Below are 24,111 nucleotides of genomic sequence, written 5' to 3'. Positions count from 1 at the left end.
TGCTTCTAAATCTATCAAGTCAATTACATTTTATTTTGATTAAAGCAATTCCACCCTAAGTATGCTGTGACTTTTGTACTTTAAATATATTAAGTTGATCAGATTTTGGTGATTCTACTATTAATCAAAGTAAATTGGGGAACTTTGTTTGACCTGTTTAATAAAAAAGATTATGTTAAAAAAAATCATAATTAGGGCACTGTTGTTCATATGGAGGCATTAAAATGATTCCTTTAAAGTGGAATATAAAAAATCAGATAAATAAAAATAAATAGATAAAATAAATCATGAATGCAGCATAAACAGCTGAAAAAGTGAACTTGAGGAATATGAGATTGTGACCAAAAGAAAGATGCATATTTTACTTCAAAAGAAGTACAATATAAAAGAAGAGGAAAGCAGCAGCACCGCGGGAGAACCCGAAGACGGCAGGGTCACCTCCCCCAGAGGCCTGAAGCCTGACCGGACCACCGGACCAACACAGCCCACTGACCTGACGAAGCCATGCCAGCTCTCCGACGTCATCTGGAGCGACGCCGGTGAGCTACTTAGCCAGCGACAGACAGCAGCGTCGTGCACCAAAGGAGCGCAACAAAGGGGCTCCCCCCTTTGTGCGTCCCCTCGTGCAATCCCGACCACACTATATTTCCTTCTACAACCCACATCACCAATCAACGGCACATCACCAATCAACCATGCCAAATCAGAACCTTCCAACGGAGAGAAGCCACAAAAATGAGATCACCTCTCCTTACTTAGGATCCTTAATCCACAATGAACAGAGAAAACCAAAGAAAAAAAGTAAGGATAGTCATTTCAACTTTACATACAACGAACTTAAGACCTACACCAAATGCTTAATTCTATCCTTCATACTTTTTAATGCACAATCAATAGTGAAAAAAATGCACATCCTCACAGACCTACTCACCGATGCAAAACCAGATTTCATAGCGATCACAGAAACCTGGATAAAAAACTCAGACAACGTCCTATCAATCAAATAGATGACCCGACATACAAAACATTCTCAATCCCCAGACCAAAATAAAAGGGCAGAGGAATCATGTTAATCATCAAAAAAAGCATACAGATGAAACTAATCTTATCAAAAATATGTTCCCCTTTCGAAATCACCTTATTTGACTCGCCTAAACTACAAATCTGTCTAATATACTGCCCCCCCCCCCCCCAGGCTCTTTAGAACGAAACTGCTCCCCTGTCATAGAATTCATGATCTCTAACAACACTTAAAAAACCAATCATCATACTAGGGGATTTCAACATACACATGGACACCCTCCCCCTCTCACCCACATGCAAAACAATTACCAACGCAACCATGAGACTGAAGCAAATCATCAGAGGCCCAACGCACAAAGCAGGACACACAATAGATCTAGTATTTATCAGTACGGACACATGGACATCATACCAAACAACAATAACTGAAATCCCCTGGTCTGATCACTCCCTCATACAATCCACCTTGACCTGCAACACTAAACCAACCAGGGATAAAAACAACATTTTATTTATTTATTTTATTTATTTAAGGTTTTTATATACCGGCAATCATGACAACATATCTTGCTGGTTTACATAAAACAGGGGTGCAGTATATACATCAAACTGGAACTGTGTGTCAGAAGGTGCAGTTACATATAACAGGGGTAGCAGAACTGGGAGAAGGAGGAAGAGAAAGGATAGAATAGTAGCGGTTAAACAATATACAAATTAAGTGCTATATACAATGCATGGTTGAAGACTGGTAGTTTTGAGGAGGTGATAGTGGGGTCGTTAGATTGTGTCCGGGAACGCTTGCTTGAAAAGCCAAGTCTTAAGTTTGTTTCTAAAAGTTAGGAGGCAGGGCTCCTGTCTGAGATCTGAAGGAATGGAGTTCCAAATGAGGGGACCAGCTGTGGAAGTGGCACGATCTCTTAGGGTAGCGTGTCTGGTCGTTTTCGCAGGGGGTGCTAGGAGTGAGCCTCTGTAAGCGTCTCTGGTTGGTCTTGACGAGTTGTAAATTTGGATTGGGATTTGCAGATCAAGGGTGGTGAGTTGATGTATTGATTTGAATATGATGGATATGGCTTTGTACAAAATTCGGAAGTGTACGGGAAGCCAGTGAAGCTCTTTCAGTATGGGCGATATATGATCTCTTCTCCTGGCGCCTGTTAGTAGTCTGGCTGCTGAGTTTTGAACCATCTGCAACGGTTTGGAGTAGGATGAAGGAAGACCTAGCAATAGAGAATTGCAATAATCTAGTTTCGAGAAAATGATTGCTTGGATGATCGTTCTGAAGTCGTGAGCATGGAAGAGGGGTCTAATTCTTTTTAGTACCTGGAGTTTGAAGAAACAGTCTTTGGTTGTTTTGTTGATGTGAGCCTTGAAGTTCAGCCGGTTGTCTATGATCACTCCTAAGTCTCTAACTTGTGTGGTGGGTAGGTTGGTAGGAAGATTATTGTTAGGAATGCTATTCTCAGGCGAGATGAGTAGGATTTCAGTCTTGGAGGAATTTAGGATGAGGTTTAGGTTGTTGAGTAGATGTTTGATTTTTTGATGGCAAGATTCCCAGTATTCAAGAGTTTTAGAGTATGTGTCCTTGATGGGGATGATAATTTGAATATCATCTGCGTATAGAAAATACTTTAGGTTGAGGTTGGTGAGAAGATGGCAAAGAGGAAGAAGGTAAATATTGAAGAGAGTTGGGGATAGTGATGAACCTTGTGGGACTCCTATGGTAGAGTCAAATCTTGAAGATTCCTTGTTTTGTAGTTTAACTTTGTAACCTCTGTTGTTGAGAAAGGTTTTGAACCATGATAGTACGGTGCCGCTGATTCCTATGGACGATAGTTGGTTTAGGAGGATGGCGTGATTGACTGTGTCGAATGCTGCGGATAGGTCTAAAAGGATTAGTAGGAATGATTGACCTTTGTCGAGGCCCATTATGATATAGTCTGTCAGAGAGGTGAGGAGGGATTCTGTACCTCGGTTTTTACGGAATCCGTGTTGGGGAGCGCAGAGAATATTGTTGTCTTCAATGAAGTCTGATAGTTGAGTGTTCACTAGTTTTTCCATGATCTTAGCGATGAAAGGGAGATTAGCTATGGGACGGAAGTTGTTGGGGTCCTTTGGGTCAAGGTTAGGTTTCTTTAGGAGAGGAGTGATTGAAGCCATTTTAAGATCGTCTGGGAAGGTTCCTTGGGCGAGAGAGCAGTTGATGATGTCTGTCAATGATGAGGCTATGGTGTCTGGGATAGATAGAAGTAGTTTGGTGGGTATGTGGTCCGCAGGATGAGAAGTGGGTTTCATTTTTTTCATGATGGCTTGTATCTCAGAGGAGGAGACGGGTTCAAAGATGTTTAGGCTGATGTTTTTGTAGGGAGGGTGCTGATATGTTGGGAGGGTGGTGGAATTGGTAGGCAGTTGGGTTAAGAGATTGGTAATTTTGTTTTGAAAGAACAGAGCGAGTTCTTCGGCTTTGGATTGTGCTAGGTTATTGGGGATTTCTTGGGGAATGGTGTGAGTGAGGCTGGAGACATAAGCGAAGAGGGCTTTGGCGTCTAAGACCAGGTTGTGGATCTTAGAAGCGTAGTAATCTTTTTTTGATTTAGAGGTGAGTGATTTGTAATGGTGTAGAGTGGCTTTGTATGAAGAGATGGTACTGTCACAAGGGGTTTTACGCCATATCGCTTCTTTCTTTCTTAAACTTTGTTTTAGTTTTCTAAGTTCATTGGTGAACCAAGGTTGTCTGTTGGAGGCATTAGTGTGAGATTTTTTAGAGATTGTCGGGCAGAGCTTGTTAGCTATGTTTTCTGTTATATTGTTCCAGGAGTGAATGGCAGAGTTTGGGTCGGTGAGGTCTAATAGAGGGAGCTGTGAATCCAGCTGGTTGTTGAGGTCTTCCGTGGTGCATCGTTTCCTGTAGTGGAAGGAGGGTGAAGGGATATTGGGAGAGATGGATTCTTTCAGTGCGAGAGATGTAGAAATGAGGGTGTGGTCTGACCATGGAACCTTCATACTCTTCAGAGTGGATGACGACGTAATGCCTTTGTTGATGAAGATCAGGTCCAGAGTGTGACCCGCTTTGTGAGTGGGTTTGTTGACCAGTTGTTGGAATCCCATTGCTGAGAGAGCTGTGAGGAGGGTTACACAGCTATTCGATGGTGAGGGATTGTCTATGTGCATATTGAAGTCTCCTAGGATGATTGCTGGAGAATCCAGGTTGAGGAGCGTAGTGGTGATTTCAAGGATGGGAGAGACATCAGATTCTAGCAGTCCCGGAGGGGCGTAGACAAGAAGGATTTGTAGATGTTGTGAAGTAAAGAAGCCGACTTCCAGTTTTGAGTTGGAGGTAAATGGTTGTTGGGTGAAGTTGAGGCTTTTTTTGGTAGCCAGAAGGAGTCCCCCTCCTCTTTTTTTCAGTCTAGGGAGTGAGAAGAAGTCATAGGTCTGTGTAGGTAGCTGGTTTATTATAGCTGTATCTGAGGGCTTGAGCCATGTTTCCGTTACTGCGCAGATATCTGGATTGGCGTCGGTGAGATAGTCATTGAAAATTAGGGATTTTTTTGTTAGGGATTGTGCATTGAATAGTGAGAGTGAGAAGAGAGTAAGGCCTAAGAGCTGGGTGAATGGTGCAATCAGAATAGGGGTGAGAGATTTTAGGTTGCTATGGAGGGCTTGTCTATAGGATGTTCTTTTAGGTATGATGCGATGTTGCAGGGTTGGGATTGGAAAAGCTGAAGACATTGTGATGGTTAGTTGGCTGGTGCAGAGGGTAGCTGGGCGGCAGGTGGGGGAGTGTGCCGAGGTTGATTGAAGATAGGATGGTTAGCAGGAGCTCTGGATGGTTGATTGCTGGATGAGCACTATTTGGTTGAATGTAAAGAGAGTGCTGTCTGGGTGATTGTTGAATGAGCTCAGTAAGGTTGCTTGTTGAATGAGCTCAGTGAGGTTGCTTGTTGAATGAGCTCAGTGAGGTTGCTTGTTGAATGAGCTCAGTAGGGTTGCTTGTTGAATGAGCTCAGTAAGGTTGCTTGTTGAATGAGCTCAGTGAGGTTGCTTGTTGAATGAGCTCAGTGAGGTTGCTTGTTGAATGAGCTCAGTGAGGTTGCTTGTTGAATGAGCTCAGTGAGGTTGCTTGTTGAATGAGCTCAGTAGGGTTGCTTGTTGAATGAGGTTGCTTGAATGAGGTTGCTTGTTGAATGAGCTCAGTGAGGTTGCTTGTTGAATGAGCTCAGTAAGGTTGCTTGTTGAATGAGCTCAGTAAGGTTGCTTGTTGAATGAGCTCAGTGAGGTTGCTTGTTGAATGAGCTCAGTGAGGTTGCTTGTTGAATGAGCTCAGTAGGGTTGCTTGTTGAATGAGCTCAGTAAGGTTGCTTGTTGAATGAGCTCAGTGAGGTTGCTTGTTGAATGAGCTCAGTGAGGTTGCTTGTTGAATGAGCTCAGTGAGGTTGCTTGTTGAATGAGCTCAGTGAGGTTGCTTGTTGAATGAGCTCAGTAGGGTTGCTTGTTGAATGAGGTTGCTTGAATGAGGTTGCTTGTTGAATGAGCTCAGTGAGGTTGCTTGTTGAATGAGCTCAGTAAGGTTGCTTGTTGAATGAGCTCAGTAAGGTTGCTTGTTAAATGAGCTCAGTGAGGTTGCTTGTTGAATGAGCTCAGTAAGGTTGCCTGTTGAAAGAGCTCAGTAAGGTTGCTTGTTGAATGAGCTCAGTAATGTTGCCTGTTGAATGAGCTCAGTGAGGTTGCTTGTTGAATGAGCTCAGTAAGGTTGCCTGTTGAATGGGCTCAGTGAGGTTGCTTGTTGAATGAGCTCAGTGAGGTTGCTTGTTGAGTGAGCTCAGTGAGGTTGCTTGTTGAGTGAGCTCAGTAAGGTTGCTTGTTGAATGAGCTCAGTGAGGTTGCCTGTTGAATGAGCTCAGTGAGGTTGCTTGTTGAATGAGCTCAGTGAGGTTGCTTGTTGAGTGAGCTCAGTGAGGTTGCTTGTTGAGTGAGCTCAGTAAGGTTGCTTGTTGAATGAGCTCAGTGAGGTTGCTTGTTGAATGAGCTCAGTGAGGTTGCTTGTTGAATGAGCTCAGTAGGGTTGCTTGTTGAATGAGGTTGCTTGAATGAGGTTGCTTGTTGAATGAGCTCAGTAAGGTTGCTTGTTGAATGAGCTCAGTAAGGTTGCTTGTTGAATGAGCTCAGTAAGGTTGCTTGTTGAATGAGCTCAGTAATGTTGCCTGTTGAATGAGCTCAGTAATGTTGCCTGTTGAATGAGCTCAGTAATGTTGCCTGTTGAATGAGCTCAGTAAGGTTGCCGTTGAGTTTGGATATGGATGGTGTGAACTATTGTGGAAGTTTGTCTGAGATGCCGAAGAGGGCTTTTGTTGGCTCCTCGCATATGAGCTCGCAAAGGGGCGCGCTAAGGGGCAAGCCCCTTAGCCCGCGCCCCTTCGGACGCGCGACGCCCGGCGCGCGACGCCGTGGGGATGTTCACAAATTTAAAGGGCTGCTCAGCTTGCCCTGATTGGCTGTCTGCAACTACAGGGGCGCGGTTTCGGTTCCACTCACCGCTTTCCCTTCGATTCCGCTTCAGGCAGCCACAGAGATTTTCTTTTTTTTCCTTTTATTTGTATTTAGGGCTGATTGGAGTCTCTTCTGCACGGCTCGCCGCTATTTTGAGCGAGCGGGCTCTGGCCCCGATTGGGCCTCGTGAGTCCCAGCAGGGGAGTCTTAATGGCGCGGCCGGTGCCGAGGAAAGGGTCGGTCGCAGGGCGGTTCGCAAATTTAAAGGGCTGCTCAGCTTGCCCTGATTGGCTGTCTGCAACTACAGGGGCGCGGTTTCGGTTCCACTCACCGCTTTCCCTTCGATTCCGCTTCAGGCAGCCGCAGAGATTTTCTTTTTTTTCCTTTTATTTGTATTTAGGGCTGATTGGAGTCTCTTCTGCATGGCTCGCCGCTATTTTGAGCGAGCGGGCTCTGGCCCCGATTGGGCCTCGTGAGCCCCAGCAGGGGAGTCTTAATGGCGCGGCCGGTGCCGAGGAAAGGCAATCACTTACTGACTTCCGTTTGACAGCAACACACTTCAACAGAAACTACAAGAAGAACTCACAAACATCGACCTGACAAACTCAGAAACAGCCACAGCCTCATGGATTAAAATTACCAATGATACAGCAGACAAAATTAACCCAACCGTCATAAAGACAATAAAAAACCCTAAACATCAAAATCAATGGTACAATGAAAGCATAAGAACAGCTAAACGAGAGCTCAGGAAAAAAGAGAGAGCATGGCGCAAGAATAAAACAGCCCTACTACTTACCATGTACAGAACCCAGCTAGTATTCTACAAAAAATGTATTCGCAACGCCAAGAAAGATTTCTACTCGAGCAAAATAAACAAATACCAACATAACCCCAGAATGCTATTTACCATTGTACATAACCTCATTAAATGTCATCAAACGAACCAAAAATACCAAACAACACTATCAAAAGTAATGAATTTGCAGAATTCTTTACCAAAAAAATCAAAAAGCTAATAAACAACAGCCCCATCACACACCCCCAAACCTCAAAAATACCACAGGAACTGATAATGACCTGGACAAGTTTCAACCCCGTCTCCTCGATCGAAATTCAAAAAATTATCAAACACATGAATCCAGCAAACCATCCCATCAACAGTATCCCCATACCAACAATCAAACTGATTGAAAATACAATAACTAAACCAATAACAGACATAGTCAACCTATCACTCACTGCAGGAACTTACGCAGAATGCCTAAAATCAGCAATCATTAAACCCCTAATAAAAAAGAGCAACCTAGACCCAGAGAACCTTCAAAACTACCGCCCTATATCCAACTTACCGTTCATTGCAAAAATCATAGAAAAAATCGTCCACTCCCAGCTCTCAGAACACCTCGAAAGAAACAGCATACTCCACCCGTCATAATTCGGCTTCAGGAAAAACTTAAGCACTGAAACACTACTTCTCGCACTAAATGACACAATACCCAGAAGATTTGACAAGGGACAAAGCTAACTACTAATCCTCCAAGATTTATCGGCTGCCTTTGACACAGTCAACCATACCATCCTTCTTGACAGACTATCTGAAATAGGCGTAACGGGGATAACCCTACAATGGTTCTCATGGTACCTATCCCACAGAAGTTTCCAAGTACTGTTCAACAATACCCTCTCGAATAAAGTCAACCTCAACACTGGAGTTCCCCAAGAGTCCACCCTATCAGCAACACTCTTCAACATCTATCTCCTTCCAATTTGCCACACATTAGAGCGTCTTGGTCTGACCCACTTCCTATACGCTGACGATATTCAGATACTCATTCCCATACAGAATACATTAGAAGAAACCTAAAAAAACTAACCTATCTTACAGAAATCAAACAACAAAATGGAAATAATCATACTAGATAGAAAGAACAACAACTCTCTCATGCAACCACTCAAAATGGAAAACTCAAAAGCATCAATCTCCCTGGTCATGCATGCTCGAAACCTAGGAATCACCAATGACAACGACCTTTCATTCAAAACCCACATAACTAATAAGATAAAGGAAGGATACCACAAACTACTGACCCTCAGACGTCTTAAACCTTTTCTTTCACAAGATGACTTCAGAACCGTCCTGCAACTACTCATCTTCGCCAGCCTTGACTACTGCAATGCCCTACTACTGGGCCTACCACTCACTACCATCCGTCCACTACAAATCCTACAAAACACAGCCGCCAGAATCCTAACCGGAAAAAATAAACATGAACACATTACCCCAACTCTGACATCTCTACACTGGCTACCAATAAAATATAGAATAGACTACAAAGTACTAACAGTTCTGCATAAACTAATCATAGGGCAACAATCCAACTGGCTAAACAAAACCATCGAGCAATATGCCCCAAAACGAGACCTACAATCAAAGAATAAAGGCCTCCTCAAAATCCCTCCCGTCAGAATCACACTACTAACTACAACCCGTGTGAGAGCTATATCCATCACCAGCCCCTCACTATGGAACTCACTCCCAACTAAAATAAGAACTCAACCCAACATAAAAACCTTCAAAAAAAGATCTGAAAAGCTGGCTGTTCACCAAAGCCTACGCAAATTCACACCATCAACCGTACTGCCAGACACCTATGCACACCAGCATCAAGAAAATAACCGTCCATCCCATGATCAACAACATACCTGTGACCACTCGAACCCCCAAGACTTTGATTTGTTAACTAACCCTTAACGCTTATCCATCAGCATCTCATCTATATATAAACTTGAAAGCCTGTGTCACTAAACTACTCATCGGACTTATCCCAGTTACTTTCCTACCTAATTGCCTCCTTGTAACCGCACCTTATGTGTTTCAGCAAATGTTATAGCACCTAACCCACTACTTATCATGAAACTGCTAACCGATGTAACAAAAATGTAATAAAAACACGCTGTTATATTATGTAACTAACATACTAACCAAACGGTGTAAACCGTTTTGATGGCGAAACCGAATGACGGTATGCAAAACATGACAAATAAAATAAATAAGAGAGCAGGACAAAAACCAGGAAACATAGAAACAGAGTTAAGGTTAAAAACAGTAAAGCTAGGAAAAAGGCAAATTGGTCTGTTAAAGAATCTGGAAAGTACTGCAGTTTTAATACAGAAGTATAGGACTTTTAAATAAATATTAGAGATGGCTATAATTCCTGGAACATGAAGATCCATGTCGACAAGGGAGAAATTCTTAGATGCATGTCCCCCACACCCAGTAACCACAGATCTGTAGTCTTGCTGTAAAACCCTTGGAGCTATTCAGAGGTAAAAACAGGTTGTCTGCATGATTATTGATCTCTTCTCTGAGTAGTGGTTTGTCAGCATTATCTTATCCAGCTTCTTAAGATCATTCTTTTTCTATCTTGGTTTATTTATAACATCTCTGTTCAATTGTCTAAAATTAAAATATGATGATAAAGTAATGCAGTATTTTTTTAACTCTTTTATTTTATTATCTATACTTTACTAGGTTTTCGTAGTGGTCACTCTGTCAGCCTTGCTCAAAAACGTATAGTTATGCTGTTTTTTTGGGCCATTTAAGGATTGATTTCATCCCCTTTGAGGGGATGGATACTTGCAATATCTCAACCAAAATTGTTCCTTAAGAATAATTATAAAGAAGAAATACAATTAAAATGCTTTTCGTCTTCTACACATTTCCTGTAGGTATATACATTGGCTTATAAAAGTATTCAACCTCCTAAAAAGTCAGCAAATTTGTGTGGATTACAAATGACACTTACACAGATTGCTCCAGACAGTATGTTTATTGCAAATCAGTATGCACTTAAAGTAAATTTTCAAAGTCACTATTATTTCTCTGCATTTTTTGTAAAATAAAATTAAAAACTGAAAAATTCTGCTTGCATAAGTATTCAACCCCTTCAAACTAGTACTTGGTAGAAGCACCTTTTGCTGCAATACCTTCTTTAAGTCTGTTGGGATAAGTTTCTACCAGCTTTGCTCACTGTTTGGAAGTGATTTTTGCCCCTTCTTCCTGGCAGATTTCCTCCAGGTTGTTCATATTGCTTGGATGACACTTATGGACTGCAATTTTCAAATAGTGCTCCAGATTCTTGATTGGATTGAGATCTGGACTTTCACGTGGCCATTGTAGAACATTCACCTTTTTATTGTTCAGCCACTCCTGTGTTGCTTTGATCTTGTGCTTGGGATCAGTGTCCTGCTGAAAGGTGAACTTTCTCCGAAGTTTTGTTTTTTTGGCAGATTGAAGGAGGTTGTCTTGCAGTATCTCTCTGTATGTTGCACCATTTCTTTTAATTTTAATAAAATGCCCAGGCCCTGCTGAGGAAAAGCATCCCCACAACATGATGCTGCCACCCCAATACTTTACTGTTGGAATGGTGTTTGCTGCAGAATGGGCAAGTTTAGGTTTGTACCACACACAGGTTTTGAATTTTGGCCAAAAAGCTGCATTTTTGTCTCATCTGACCACAAAACCTTATTCCACATTTTAGCTGGGTCACTCTGATGCTTTCTGGCAAACTCCAGACGTGCTTTAATGTGTTTTTTGTTTTCTTCAGTGATGGCTTCTTTCTAGCCACCCTCCAATGCAAGCCAGTTGTATGCAGAGCTCTTGATACGGTTAACTTCCACTGCAGTCTCAGCCACTGAACTCTGTAGCTCCTTCAAAGTGATTGTTTGCCTATCTGTGGCTTCCCTAACAAGTCTCCTCCTTGCTCTGATGCTGAGTTTTGAGGGATGGCCTTGTCTAGGCAGTGTCTGGGTGGTATGATACAGCTTCCATTTCCTCACAATTGATCCAACAGTGCTCACTGGGGTATCCAAGTACTTGGATATTATTTTCCTATCTTGTGCATGCCTATAACTTTATCTTTAATTTCCTTAAAATGCTCTTTGGTCTTCATTTTTCAGCTTTGCTTCTGATTCACAGTCTGACAATGGTACTGGAATTAGGGGATTTTATATCTAGAAAGCTTATCTTTTTTAATGATTCACAGGTAGACAAATTGTAAGCCAATTGTTAGAGCAATATTTTTCATCAGTGTAAACTTGGAGCTTCACAGCACAGGGATTGAATACTTATGCAAGCAGCATTTTTCAGTTTTTAATTTTATTTTACAAAAAATGCGGAGAAATAATGAATTGTGACTTTGAAAATTTACCGGTACTTTAAGAGCATACTGGTTTGCAGTAAACATACTATTTGGAACAATCTATGTAAGTGTCAATTGTAATCACACAAATCTGACTTTTTAGGGGGTCAAATACTTTTGCAAGCCACTGTATGTGTATAAACCATGCATGCTTTTTCCCCATACAACTAAGTACTCGCATTGTCTATTCATATTGGAGAGGAGGGATATTCCCAGGGAGGGGGATGTCAGAGAATTGTAGGTACTCGCATACATGCCATTTTGGCACCATCATTTTTGACAGACTTTTACACTAATGTAATATATTGCATTTTTCAGTTTGAAATTCAAAACATCTGAATGCTTGTCTGTGAAATGCATCATATCTGTGTTTTTTTGGATTGATAGGGAAGCGAGTTGTGTTACTGAAGAAGTTCCCTCTTAGTGATGAGCAGGCTGGTAGAGAAGTATCATTGTTCCTGGTGCCAGCAGCAGTCAGAGGTAAAATACACCCAGGTTTGCACATGCTAGTGGGGGTGAGGGGGGTTAATTGTTTGATTTTAATCTGGTATTTTGCCCTCTACCTTCCTAGAATGATTACCTAGGTTGAGTGTACAAGAAATTAATTTTTTTAATGTACAGTGTTCATTCAAGGGAATGCATTTAATTAGAAAAATGATGTGGATCTAGTCTGCCAGCATATACCAGGGGGAACTGTCCAATTACAGGAGGAAACTGCCAGGCCCCCTTACCCCAAAGAAGACACAAAACTTTGCCTGTGGGAAAAATTGCCAGTAAACTATGCAGCAATAACAGAATACGTTTTTGTAATTATTTTACTGGAGGAAATTTGTGAGAATAATAGTTGTAGAGTCCTCTTGGTTCTCTACAAGCAACAATTCAGAATATTCTATTTGTGTGGGGAGCAAACTTAGTAACAATGTGGGCAGGTAGCTCCTCTATGTGGGAGAGTGCACATGGTGAGCACCTCTGATATGAATACTCTGACCACCATTTTACAGTGTGGATTTTTCAGTTAACTTTTCTAGGGGCAATATGTTACGGTTGTTCCCTATTTCCTTGTGTTGAAAGAGTAATGCTTTTGGGGTTCTCAATAATGAGACCAACGACAGATAAGGATTTAGAAAGCCTTCCTTTACTTTTAAAGAACCAGTTTTAAGGACATTCTTTAGCTGAGCATAACGTTTTTCCACTCCTGGCCTAGTGCATTTGTACCTCTTTTTCTGTAAAAAGACTTTTACTGGATTTCCCATTAAATGGGGGCTCAGCCTTTTGTATTTGATATAAGAAAGGGAGCTGTCCCTTCACTGAGAAGGAACCTGTGATCGTCAGTATCTATAAGAAGAGATGACTTTCAGCCATTCAAAGGAGGGGAGGACGACAGGAGAAAGGAGTCATTATGAACCCCTTTAGGGCTCACTTACATCCATTGCAGATTGTAAGAGAAGAGGAGTAACAATAGTGTCAATCTGGTACTTGGAGGAGAATTTGAGTTCAGAAGAGAATGCTGTATGGAGAAGTAGGAGATGAGACTTTGGATTTAAATTGACCTAAAAATATTCTATTCACCATCTACATGGAAAGGAAGCTTAACACTGACCCTGAACCACGAGGAAGAAGAAGACTATATTTGTTAATTAGGATAATTGACTTTTATATCTCCTAATAAATTAAAGTACTAAAGTCTCAAATGTATTCCAAAACCTTGATGGTAACATCTCTAAATGAAGATAAAGCTGTAAGGAATATTTTATCATTGCATAACAATTCAGTAAAAGTAATGTTGGAACCCAAATCATTTTCGAATGTGCTTCTTACTATCTAATGAGTTGAGCACTGCCATTTACAAGGACTGTGTTCTAGGGATTTAAGTAACTGCAAAGACTTGTCTTTCCCCTGCCCAGGAAATTCTGACTTTTCAGATAAAGGAATATTATGGGGAGAACTGAAATAAGAATGATGTTTGAGGTATGGCCTTTGGGACCTTTTATCCAGGATTACCAGCCCAGGGTTACATAATAAAACTGCTAACACTGGATTCTGCTAACCAATGACATGTAAGATGATGTTAACAAAAATATTTGTGCTTTTCTATTTTCAGTGGGCTCAAATGCAAGTTGAATTAAATGAAAGAATTACTAACAACCAGAGATGAGCAGTACAGTCATTTCTGTGGAAGAGAATTTGAGAGCATTAATAAAGAGTAGTGGAGTGACCAGTAGATCATTATTACTCTTATAAGCTTTGAATTCTTTGTAGGTAGTGTCATTGTTAATCAGATCAACTTATGCATTTTCCAAAAATGATGATGTGAACTTTAGAGACAATGCAAGTCTATGGAAAAGGGACCAGAGTAGTCTGGCAAGAGTTGAACCAGTGGTTAGAGCAGCAGTCTGAGAACCAGGGTTGAAATCTCGCTTCTCATGCTGACATTCCTTATGACTTGGGGCAAGACATGTTGCCCTCCATTTCCTCAGGTACAAACTCAGGGCCCCATTTACTAAGCATTTTTCCGATAGACACAGAATGGGAGAAACGCTGTAGTAAATTGTAGGAGATTGTAAGATCACTAAGGAAGGGACCTACCAACTGTATCTGATTGTAACTCACTTTGAGTTTGAATTTGGAAAGGCGAGTAATTAAATCCAAATCTTTATATCATTATCTCTGAAATATTCTTACATTGGCCTGATAAAAGAAGTCACAACCTACAAAAAGTCCAGTTTTCTGCAAGATCAGTACAGCTACCAGTATTCTCTACCATTAGAAACTATCACATTTTTACTCAAATATATTCTTTCCAGAAACCTGGGTCACAAGTAACCCAGTGGGTGTATCTTATTCATTAAAGGTTTATTTTCTTGGACACTGATCGAATGTGAATGTAATGTCCTCTGCTTTATCTTTTTTCTCCCTTTCTTTTCAGATACTGCAAAGAGTGTTTGTAATCCGGGAAGTCCTGTTTTTTACTGCTTGCAAGATATCATGAGGGTTTGCAGTGAATCCAGCATTCACTTTTCTACGCTGACTGCGAAGATGCTAATTGCCTTGGATAAGTAAGAAATGCATTTATTGAATTTGTTTTTATTTGACACAAGTATCCAAGGCAGGATTTAAAAACATAAAGCACTGATAGGTAACATCCTTTTCAGAGAGCATATGTAATTGTTTAGGCTGTCCACTCATTATCGACCCAGATACATATGCATAATATCCCTTGGAGGACTACCTAATGTACAAAAAGCAAATTCCAAGTTTAGTGTACTAACTTCCTGTACCCAGTAAACCCTGCACACAGTAAACACATGTAGGACAACAGACAACATATAAGAAAAGAAGCTACCCGGGAGTTCATTCATTCATTCAGACTTTAGATATAAGACCACAACACACGAAAGCTGAGAAAGATACAATGCAGAATAAAAATTAGCAAAAAAACAAAACTTTGAAGATCTGGTCTCTTTTCTTGCAACTTCTATGAAAGAATTTTATTTATTGATTGATTTTATATACCGTTATTTGAAGAAACCACAATGGTTTACAAAATTTAGGAAAAGGAATAAAATCATAAAATTATAAAAATGAAACAATAATAGTATAAATATATAAAATCAGAAAGGCAATAATAATAAGAGGTGATAATAATTAAATAGATAAAATACAAATGAAATAAAATATGTAATAATAAGAGCAGTTAAGATAATAGAATCAATAGATTTAAATGAAATGAGATAGAAATAAAGAGCTGGTATATTAAAGAGGCATATTGTTATGTAATTTGCTCTGGTTCTGTATAAGCCTTGTTAAACAGCCATGTCTTTAGTTCTTTTTTAAACAGTTTTAAAACTGCTTGCAAACGGAGCTCAGGGAGAAAGGAATTCCAGATTTTAGGTCCTGCGAGTGAAATGGCTCTAGTTCTAACCTGGGTCATGCGAGCTGAATGTATAGAGGGTACAGACCCTTGTTGGCAGATCTTAGGTTGTGTTGTTATGTTTGAAGCTGGATGAATCTATTCAGCCAGTCAGTTTGCTCTTCATATATGATTTTATGTATAATACATAGAATTTTGTAGTCTATGCAGAACTTCACAGGTAGCCAGTGTAAGGATATTAATACTGGTGTAATATGTTCACATTTCTTAGTACCTGTTAGGATTCAAGCTGCTATATTTTGAAGTATTTGCAGGGGACGTATTGTGGATAGTACGAATTGCAGTAGTCAGTGTTAGCAAATAGCAAAAGTTGCAAAACTGTTCGGAAACCAGATTGAGTTAAAAGAGGTTTTAGACGTCTCAATATTAGTAGTTTATAATATCCTTCTTTTAATTTGTTGGAAATATGGTTCTTAAAATTGAGTTGCCTGTCAATGATTATGCCTAAATCACGAGTGTGTGTCGCGATTTTTATTTCAGTTAGTTTAACTTCTAATTTTAGAGCTGGAATGTTGTCAATCATTGGTCTCCCATCTAATAAGATAATTTCAGTTTTGTTAATATTGAGCATGAGTTTCATGTATGTAAGTAATTGTTTGATGATAGAGAGATACATGGCTGGTTTTTTGAATGTAGCATCCAGTGAATTTTCAATTGGCAATAAGATCTGTATATCATTTGCATAGATATAGTATGTAAGACCAAGGCCAGACAGCAAGTGGCAGATGGGTAACATATATATGTTAAACCAGGGCTTCCCAAACCTGTCCTGTCTATTAATGCCAGTAAAAGTGTTTCTGTACTGAAGTGATATCTAAAGCCAAACTGTGTGGGATATAGTATATTATTGTTTTCAAGGTGCTCTGGTAATTGCTTTTAAACAACCTTTTCTAGTAGTTTGGAGTAAGTTGGAAATGGGCCTATAGTTTAAGTTCGTTGAATCTAGGTTATGTTTTTTTAAGGACTGGCTTTACTGTGGCACATTTTAAGATTTCAGGAAAGTGGCCTTCTATAAGAGAGAGGTTAATTATTAAGGCAGTGGGAGTGGATATTTAGATGAGCAATTGGTTTCAAGGATGAGATGGGGATACTTTCTAGTGGATGCATTGCGGGATTCATACTGTTTATAAGTGCTTCTATCTCTATGGATGAGATCTGCTCAAAGTTTGCCCACTTTGGAATTTCTTTTGATTTCATATTGATTGTTTGATCGTTAACTGTATCAATCCTATTAACAGGTTTTGAATCTTCTGATTGAAGAAATGGACAACCTCATTACACCTCGATTCAGGAAGAGATGAATTTTCAACTGTGATGTTTTTGGTCAGATTCTGAACTATTGAAAAAAGCATTCTCAGATTATGATTAAAGTGTTGGATTTTCTTGGTGTAAAATTCTTTATTTGTATTGTTAACTAGCGGTACCCGGCCACACGTTGCAGTGGCAGAATCAGGTTCTTTACCCTCCCTCCTCCTTCCCCTTGCTCATTTACCTCAGTCATTCATCCTCCTCCCCCTTGTTCACTCACCCCCCTTCCCTCCCCTGTCCCCACTCCAACTCTCTCCCCTCACATTCACCTCCCCCCGCCTACTGCCTACCCTTCAGATCAGAAAACCTTTGTCTTTCTATTTCTGTGGGAACCCCCCACCCCAACCCCCCCCCCAATCCCAACCCTTTAAATCAAATAATAACCCCCATCCTCCTGCCCCCTCCCAAGACCTGGGAAATTAAAATTGTTGGTGCTACATTTGGTCTGTCCCTGGGCGTCTGTGCGCGTTATGTAGCCAAATAGGGGAGTACCTAACCAAATTTGCACTTCCAAGTTTGTTTTGTGGTCTGGGGAGGGCTATTTTGGTGCGTTCCCGAGATTGTGCAAGTTTAGTGTATGTATTTGTGTGTGAACCTCCCCCTTCCCCCAAAAAACAACCATATGAGAAAAGTTCTCTTAAACTAACCACCCCACACTCTCCTGCCCTCCCTCCCCCAGCCCTGCGAAAAACAGTAGCCCACCCCCCTGTCCCCCCAGAGTTGCTCAATGAATGAAACATGCCCCCCCTCTTGACCCCTCCCCAAGATGTTTGCAATAAATTCATTACCACCCCCCACCCTCCAGACCCCCCGAGACCTGATAAAAATGTCAGTCGGTGGAGCGGGCGTTCAGGAGCGGTCCGGGAACGATGTATTGGCGTTGGACCGTCGGCTGCGAGCACTGAAACGGGTTCTGACGGCCCTTTGCCCTTAATATGTCAGTGGGGTGGAGCAATGGCAGCGGTAGGTCCTCTGACATAGTAAGGGCAAAGATCCACCGGCTGCCAGTCCTGAAAATGACGCGGAGGGGCCCTCGCCCATACTATGTCACATGGGCTACTGCCGCCATTGGTGTCCCCGAGTGGCATAGTAAGGGAAAGGGCCTTTGGCGCCATGTTGATTGCTGGCAGCCGATGGCCGTAGTGCAGGAGATGTGTCCCGGACCGGTCCTGGCCCCCCGCTGGAGCCTCCTGGACTTCTGTCAGGTTTTGTGTGTGTTGTGAGGGCCTGGGAAGTAAATAAATTTGGCATGTGTGTGGGGGGTGTGAGGAGAGTGGTTTTGTGTGTGTTGTGAGGGCCTGGGAAGTAAATCAATTTGGCATGTGTGGGGGGGGGGGGTGTGAGGAGGGTGGTGGGTGTATTTTATCTGTAAAGGAAATAGTTATCTTCCAGCGAAAAAAGTGCGCAAATGTGTTAAAATGGAAGTGAAACGTGGACCTGGACTGGCGAAATGATTAGTGTAGCGTGTGTTAGTGTAAGGTGTAACAGATGGCGCTTACGTCCAGCAGATGTCGCTGTTTTCTCGAAAAAAATTTTAAACCTATTTTACCAGTCACAGGTGTGACATATCTGTAATGTAAGTACAGAAGAACCTTCCTGTATGCGAAATGAAGGTTGTGTCCAAATTTGAAAGCAATCAGTTCAGTGGTTTCTGAGATTAGCGATTTTGTCCAAACTATTTAACATTTTTATTTATATAGATTAATCTCTTGTAGTATGTTAAGTGTGACCTATATGCACCAAGTGATACTGGTGTTGGGTTTTTTTGCCATGCTTTTTCTTTTTTTTTCTCAATAATCGTTTTGTTCTTCTGATGTTATCATTGTATCATGGATTATATTTTTTAGGGTGCTTTATTGTTTTGGTGATTATGGGGTTTAAGTTGTCAGCAATAGTTTGTAATATTGATCCAGGTCTTTGTAGCAAGCTTACTGTTGCTCATATCTATGTTTTTTGTTATTTGATCATTGTTTGTAGGTCAGCAGTTTTAAAAGGGGGACGATAAGAAAAGTTAAAGATTGTAGGTTTTTTGGAACATGGTGTGATGCAAAAGTGACTTGGTTATTAATTAAATGATGGTCAGACCATGGCATCAGGCTTGCCTGTACTTCCACAGGCCTATGTCAGGGCTAATTCTCGGGCAAGAGGGAGATACCAAGGGGCTTCTGTACCTTGGTGCTTCTCCGATACACAAGCAAACATGTTCGCATACACTAAGTCAGTGCACCGGGATCCAGATATTAGATGGAAAGTTGATTTGAGCACTTACTGAGCAAGAGAATAATAACACAAATGGTAAACAGCAAGCACTGGAGAGGTAATTGCAAGCAAATAATAATAACAATAATTCCCTGAACGTACCCGGATCAGTCCAGACCTTGGGTTGAGCCTCCTGTCCAGCAGATGGAGACAGACTAAAACTGAAAAGAGTATCCTATATCAGGACAGAGCCTACCTTGCAGCCCTTCAGTATTTGTCTGTCTCCAGCAGATGGATCAGCTCGCCCTGTGGTTCCCTGATCTTGGCTAGTTAGCCTTTTCCCAGTTTTGGGTAGTTTCTATCTCAGGATCAAGCAAGTACTGCTCTTTTGTTCAGTTTAAAAAAAAAAAAAAGGCAATTGGCTCTGTTTTCGTTTTTCAGGAGACAGTATTGTCTCCACGCTCTTGCGGGGCTTAGGGGGGCTTCGCCCCTTGAGTGGACATAGCCTAAGCCCCTGTTCCCGGTGATCCTATTGGGGGTGAAACTGGTGGTCCAATCACTCCCCCCTTCCCTGACTGCCTTTCATCAGACAAGAAGCCCCCTTAGTGCAGTTCCCTTAGGGATTCTGTATTCCTCAGCTTCCACTTTTATGAAGTAAAAAAAAATAAATTTATATATAAGCTTTACAAGCCTGTTTTTGGCGTCGGGGGCCAGCAGCCAGGGTGGGTTTGGAAGAGGAGCGTGCAGGGTTCAGTCTTCTGCCTCTGCTCCTCCCAGCAGCAAATTTTCAGCACTTACAGCAGGGGTCAGGAACCTATGGCTCGCGAGCCAGATGTGGCTCTTTTGATGGCTGCATCTGGCTCGCAGACAAATCTTTAATAAAAAAGTAAAAATCTAACGTCGGCTGCCAGTAATCAAAATGGCATCAACGGCCCTTTGCCCTTACTATGTCACAGGGGCTACCGCCACCATTGGTCGACCCCAGTGACATAGTGAGGGCAAAGGGCCGTCGGCGCCATTTTGACTACTGGCAGCCGACAGCCCAAATCCAGGAGAACGCTCCCGGACCGCTCCTGAACCCCTGCTGGACCAGCAGGGACTTTTGGCAGGTCTGGGGGTGTCAGGAGGGTGGGGGGTTGTAGTAAATTAATTTTGGAGGTCTTGGAGGGCGTCAGGAGGGTGGGGGGGTTTGTTAGATTTTTACTTTTTTATTAAAGATTTGTCTGCGAGCACTGGACCGCCAGGGACTTTTGGCAGGTCTTGGGGGGCGTCAGGAGGGTGGGGGGTTGTAGTTAGTATGGCTCTCACGGAATTACATTTTAAAATATGTGGCGTTCATGGCTCTCTTAGCCAAAAAGGTTCCCGACCCCTGACTTACAGCAATCAGCTGATTTTTTTCTGCAGCTCATGGCTTTTCTTCATTGATTATGCTGCGTTCCCACTGCTGCTTGTCTTGTGGTAAGCCCTCGATGCGTATCTCGCGCTAGGGGCTCTGTTCAGCATGTTTGCCGGGGGATGAAGGGCCCTTTTCGGCAGCGCAAGCAAATTCAGTTTGGGGTCGCTCTTCTCATCGCGTGGCCAGGCCGTTCTCGGGTCGGCAAACCGCGGGAATGGTGGCCATCTTGGGGGTTTCAGCAGCTCCCAATTCGGAGCTGCTCAGTGCTGACGATCCGAATTTTTTAGGGTCTCCCCCCAATTTGAGTCCCGTGAGTCCCCAGGACATGGTCCCTGACCCCCCTCCCCCACCCCTCCTCCGGCAAGTCTAGGCCACGTTTTTCTTCGGAATTTGTGCTTCTCATGCACAAATCCTATCTGGCCAGCTTGCAGAAGGAGGAGGGGGATCCTTCACCTGGTCCTCCACTGGCCAAACTTCCATGGATGGCCCCCCCCACTCGCTCCTGCGCCTCCGGATGCGCAGGGGTCTGTGCGGGTGGTCCCGTGGACCCCAGATCTGGCTCAGGGTCTGGACCTAGTGGAGACGCTTCCTCCTCTGGACGGGGATGACCTGAGGGTTCTTCGTCTATTTCAGAAGGAAGAGTTGGAGCCCATCATTCCCTATGCACAAATTGCTACTCTGGGAATGGGAAGCTCCCGAGGCGGGGCGCCGCATCAGAAGAGCCATGGACAAACTTTATCCGCTCCCGGAGGATTGCTTGGAAATACTGAAAAATTCCCAAGATGGATTCTTCAGTCTCCGCTGTGACCAAGCACACCACTATTTCGGTGGTGGGTGCTTCGGCCTTGAAGGACGTGCAGGATTGCAAACTCGAATACCACCTTAAGCGTATCTTCGAGGTGCTTGCATTGGGAGTCAGGGCGACTATCTGCAGCAGTCTCATGCAGCGGGCAGGCCTTAGGTGGGTTCAGCAATTACTTGGCACCCAGGACCTACCACCCGCAGAGGTGGAGCAGGCTGAAAGGTTGGAAGGTGTTTTTGCATATGGGGCGGATGCTCTGTACAATCTTCTCCGCGTTCAGGCAAAAGTGATGGCCTTGGTGGTTTCCGCCAGGCGGCTCCTCTGGTTACACAATTGGTCAGCAGACCTGTCGTCCAAGGCGCAGTTGGGCACTCTGCCTTTTAAAGATAAGTTGCTTTTTGGCGAGGACCTTGAGCTGCTTATTAATTCCTTGGGTGAGAACAAGGTTCAAAAGCTGCCTGAGGACCAACCAAAACAATCCCAAGCGTTCCCATTTCCCCCAGAGGGACCTGCGACGTCTGCCGGAGAGAAAGCAGGAAGCTCCACTGACTGATTTTGGGGCCAATGTAGGTATGCGATTCGAGGTCGGGGTGCTTCTTCTAGGGGTTACCCTTCCAGGTCTCAATCTTGGTCTCAGCCTTTTCGAGGTCGCTGGCACTTCCGCGAGGGGGCCTCTCAGCGTACCACCCCAAAGCCCACTTCCCAATGAGATTCGGTTGACCCATTCCTCTGTCCCCAACCTAGGGGGTCGTCTCTCCCTATTTTTCGAGGAATGGGTCAATATCACATCGGACCAGTGGATCCTCGAGATCATCCAAGATGGCTACGCTTTAGAATTTTTTTGAGATCTGCCGGACCTCTATGTAGTCTCTCCTTGCGGACGTCTGAAGCAGGATGCGGTGGCCCAAACCCTTACCAGGCTCTGGCAGCTGGGCGCCATTGTTTCAGTTCCAGCGGAAGAGCTTGGCGCCGGCCAGTATTCCATCTACTTCATAGTACCAAAGAAGGAAGATTCCTTTTGCCCGATCTTGGACCTCAAAAGGATCAGCCGGGCCCTCAAGGTGCCCCATTTTCGGATGGAGACCCTGAGGGCGGTCATAGCAGCTGTTCATCCCAGTGAATACCTGGCCTCTCTCAACTTAACAGAGGCATACTTACACATCCTGATTTGCCCCGAACAGCAGTACTTTTGCTTCCACTTTCTGGGCCAGCATTTTCAGTTCCGGGCGCTGCCCTTCAGTTTCGCCACCGCGCCTCGCACATTTACCAAGGTCATGGTGGTGGTGGCGGCTGCTCTATGCCGGGAAGGAATCTTGGTCCATCCTTACCTAGACGACTGGCTCGTGAGGGCCAAGTTGGAGATTCTCTGCCGGCAGGCAGTCGACTGGGTTCTTGCTCTTCTTACCTCTCTAGGGCAGATAGTCAACTTCTCCAAAAGCCATCTACAGCCTTCCCAAGGGTTGGAATTTCTGGGGGCATGATTCGATACTCGGCTCAGCAAGGTGTTCCTGCCCCATGCTTGGGCATTCAAGCTTATTGACCAGGTGGGCAACCTTATCTCGCTCCCGTTCCCGATGGCGTGGGACTACCTCCAGGTCCTGAGGGACTACGGCCTCCACCATCGACCTAGTCCCCTGGGCTTTTGCGCATATGCGACCGTTACAGAGAGCTTTGCTATCCCGCTGGCAACCGGTGTCTGAACAGTTTTAAATGGTGCTTCCGCTTTCGGCTTCTACCATCGCCGACATACAGTGGTGGCTCTCGCTTCCACAACTTCTGAGGGGAATGCCTCTTCAGACTCCACAGTGGATCATCGTCACTATGGATGCCAGTCTCTCCGGCTGGGGTGCAGTCTGCCAGTCCCTGACCACGCAGGGATATTGGTCCCCAGTCCAATCCCGCTGGCACATCAATCGGCTGGAAGCCCGGGCAGTTCACCTGGCCCTACAGGAGTTTCTACCTCTGCTCCGAGGCAAGGTGGTGAGGGTCCTCTCTGACAACTCTACTACGGTAGCTTATATCAACCAACAGGGGGGCACGCGGAGTCACTTAGTGGCCTTAGAAGCCAGCCGGCTTCTTGCCTGGGCGGAGCGTCACCTGGATTGCCTGGCGGCCTCCCACATAGCGGGCAAGGAGAATGTGCAAGCCGATTTCCTCAGTCGCCAGCGTCTCGATCCGGGAGAGTGGGAGCTCTCGGACGAGGCCATGGAATTGATCATCAGCAGGTGGGGTCCTCTGCACCTGGACCTCATGGCCTCGCTCTCCCTTTGCCTCGCTCTCCCTCGCCAGTCCATTAATGGCTATTAATCAATTTTACTTAGGGAATAGCCACTGCTATTAATTGCATCAGTAGCATGGGATCTTCTTAGTGTTTGGGTAATTGCCAGGTTCTTGTGGCCTGGTTTTGGCCTCTGTTGGAAACAGGATGCTGGGCTTGATGGACCCTTGGTCTGACCCAGCATGGCAATTTCTTATGTTCTTAAAGTGGTTTTCTTAGTTTCTATTTGTTCCGCTCGATGGATTTCAGAAATTCAAGCGCTGTCCTGTCGGGAGCCTTTTCTGCGTTTTTCTGATGCGGGAGTTTCTCTCAAGACCGTCCTTTCCTTTTTACCGAAGGTCATTTCTTCCTTCCATGTTAATCAGTCAGTGGAGCTTCCTGTTTTCTCTCCGGCGGACGTTGCAGGTCCCTCTGTGGGCGATCTGCACTGACTTGATATGAAACGCCTGTTAATCCGCTACCTTCAGGTTACCAATGAGTTTC

The 24,111-nt window shown here is 43.5% G+C and overlaps 1 protein-coding gene across 1 annotated transcript in view; it reads left to right on the top strand.

Annotated features, from left to right (window-relative positions):
* The window catches only part of KRIT1 (KRIT1 ankyrin repeat containing), a 188,473-nt gene that overhangs the window by 46,299 nt on the left and 118,063 nt on the right, over positions 1 to 24,111 (top strand). Inside the window, 2 exon segments of the mRNA XM_029588859.1 lie at positions 12,102 to 12,194; positions 14,641 to 14,770. Of these exon segments, the coding sequence (XP_029444719.1) occupies positions 12,102 to 12,194; positions 14,641 to 14,770 (223 nt within the window).

This window comes from Rhinatrema bivittatum, chromosome 2 (assembly GCF_901001135.1).
Source record: "Rhinatrema bivittatum chromosome 2, aRhiBiv1.1, whole genome shotgun sequence".
Taxonomy (NCBI): Eukaryota; Metazoa; Chordata; class Amphibia; order Gymnophiona; family Rhinatrematidae; genus Rhinatrema; species Rhinatrema bivittatum.
The sequence above is the reverse complement of the archived record's forward strand: the minus strand, read 5'-3'. Positions and strand labels throughout refer to the sequence as shown.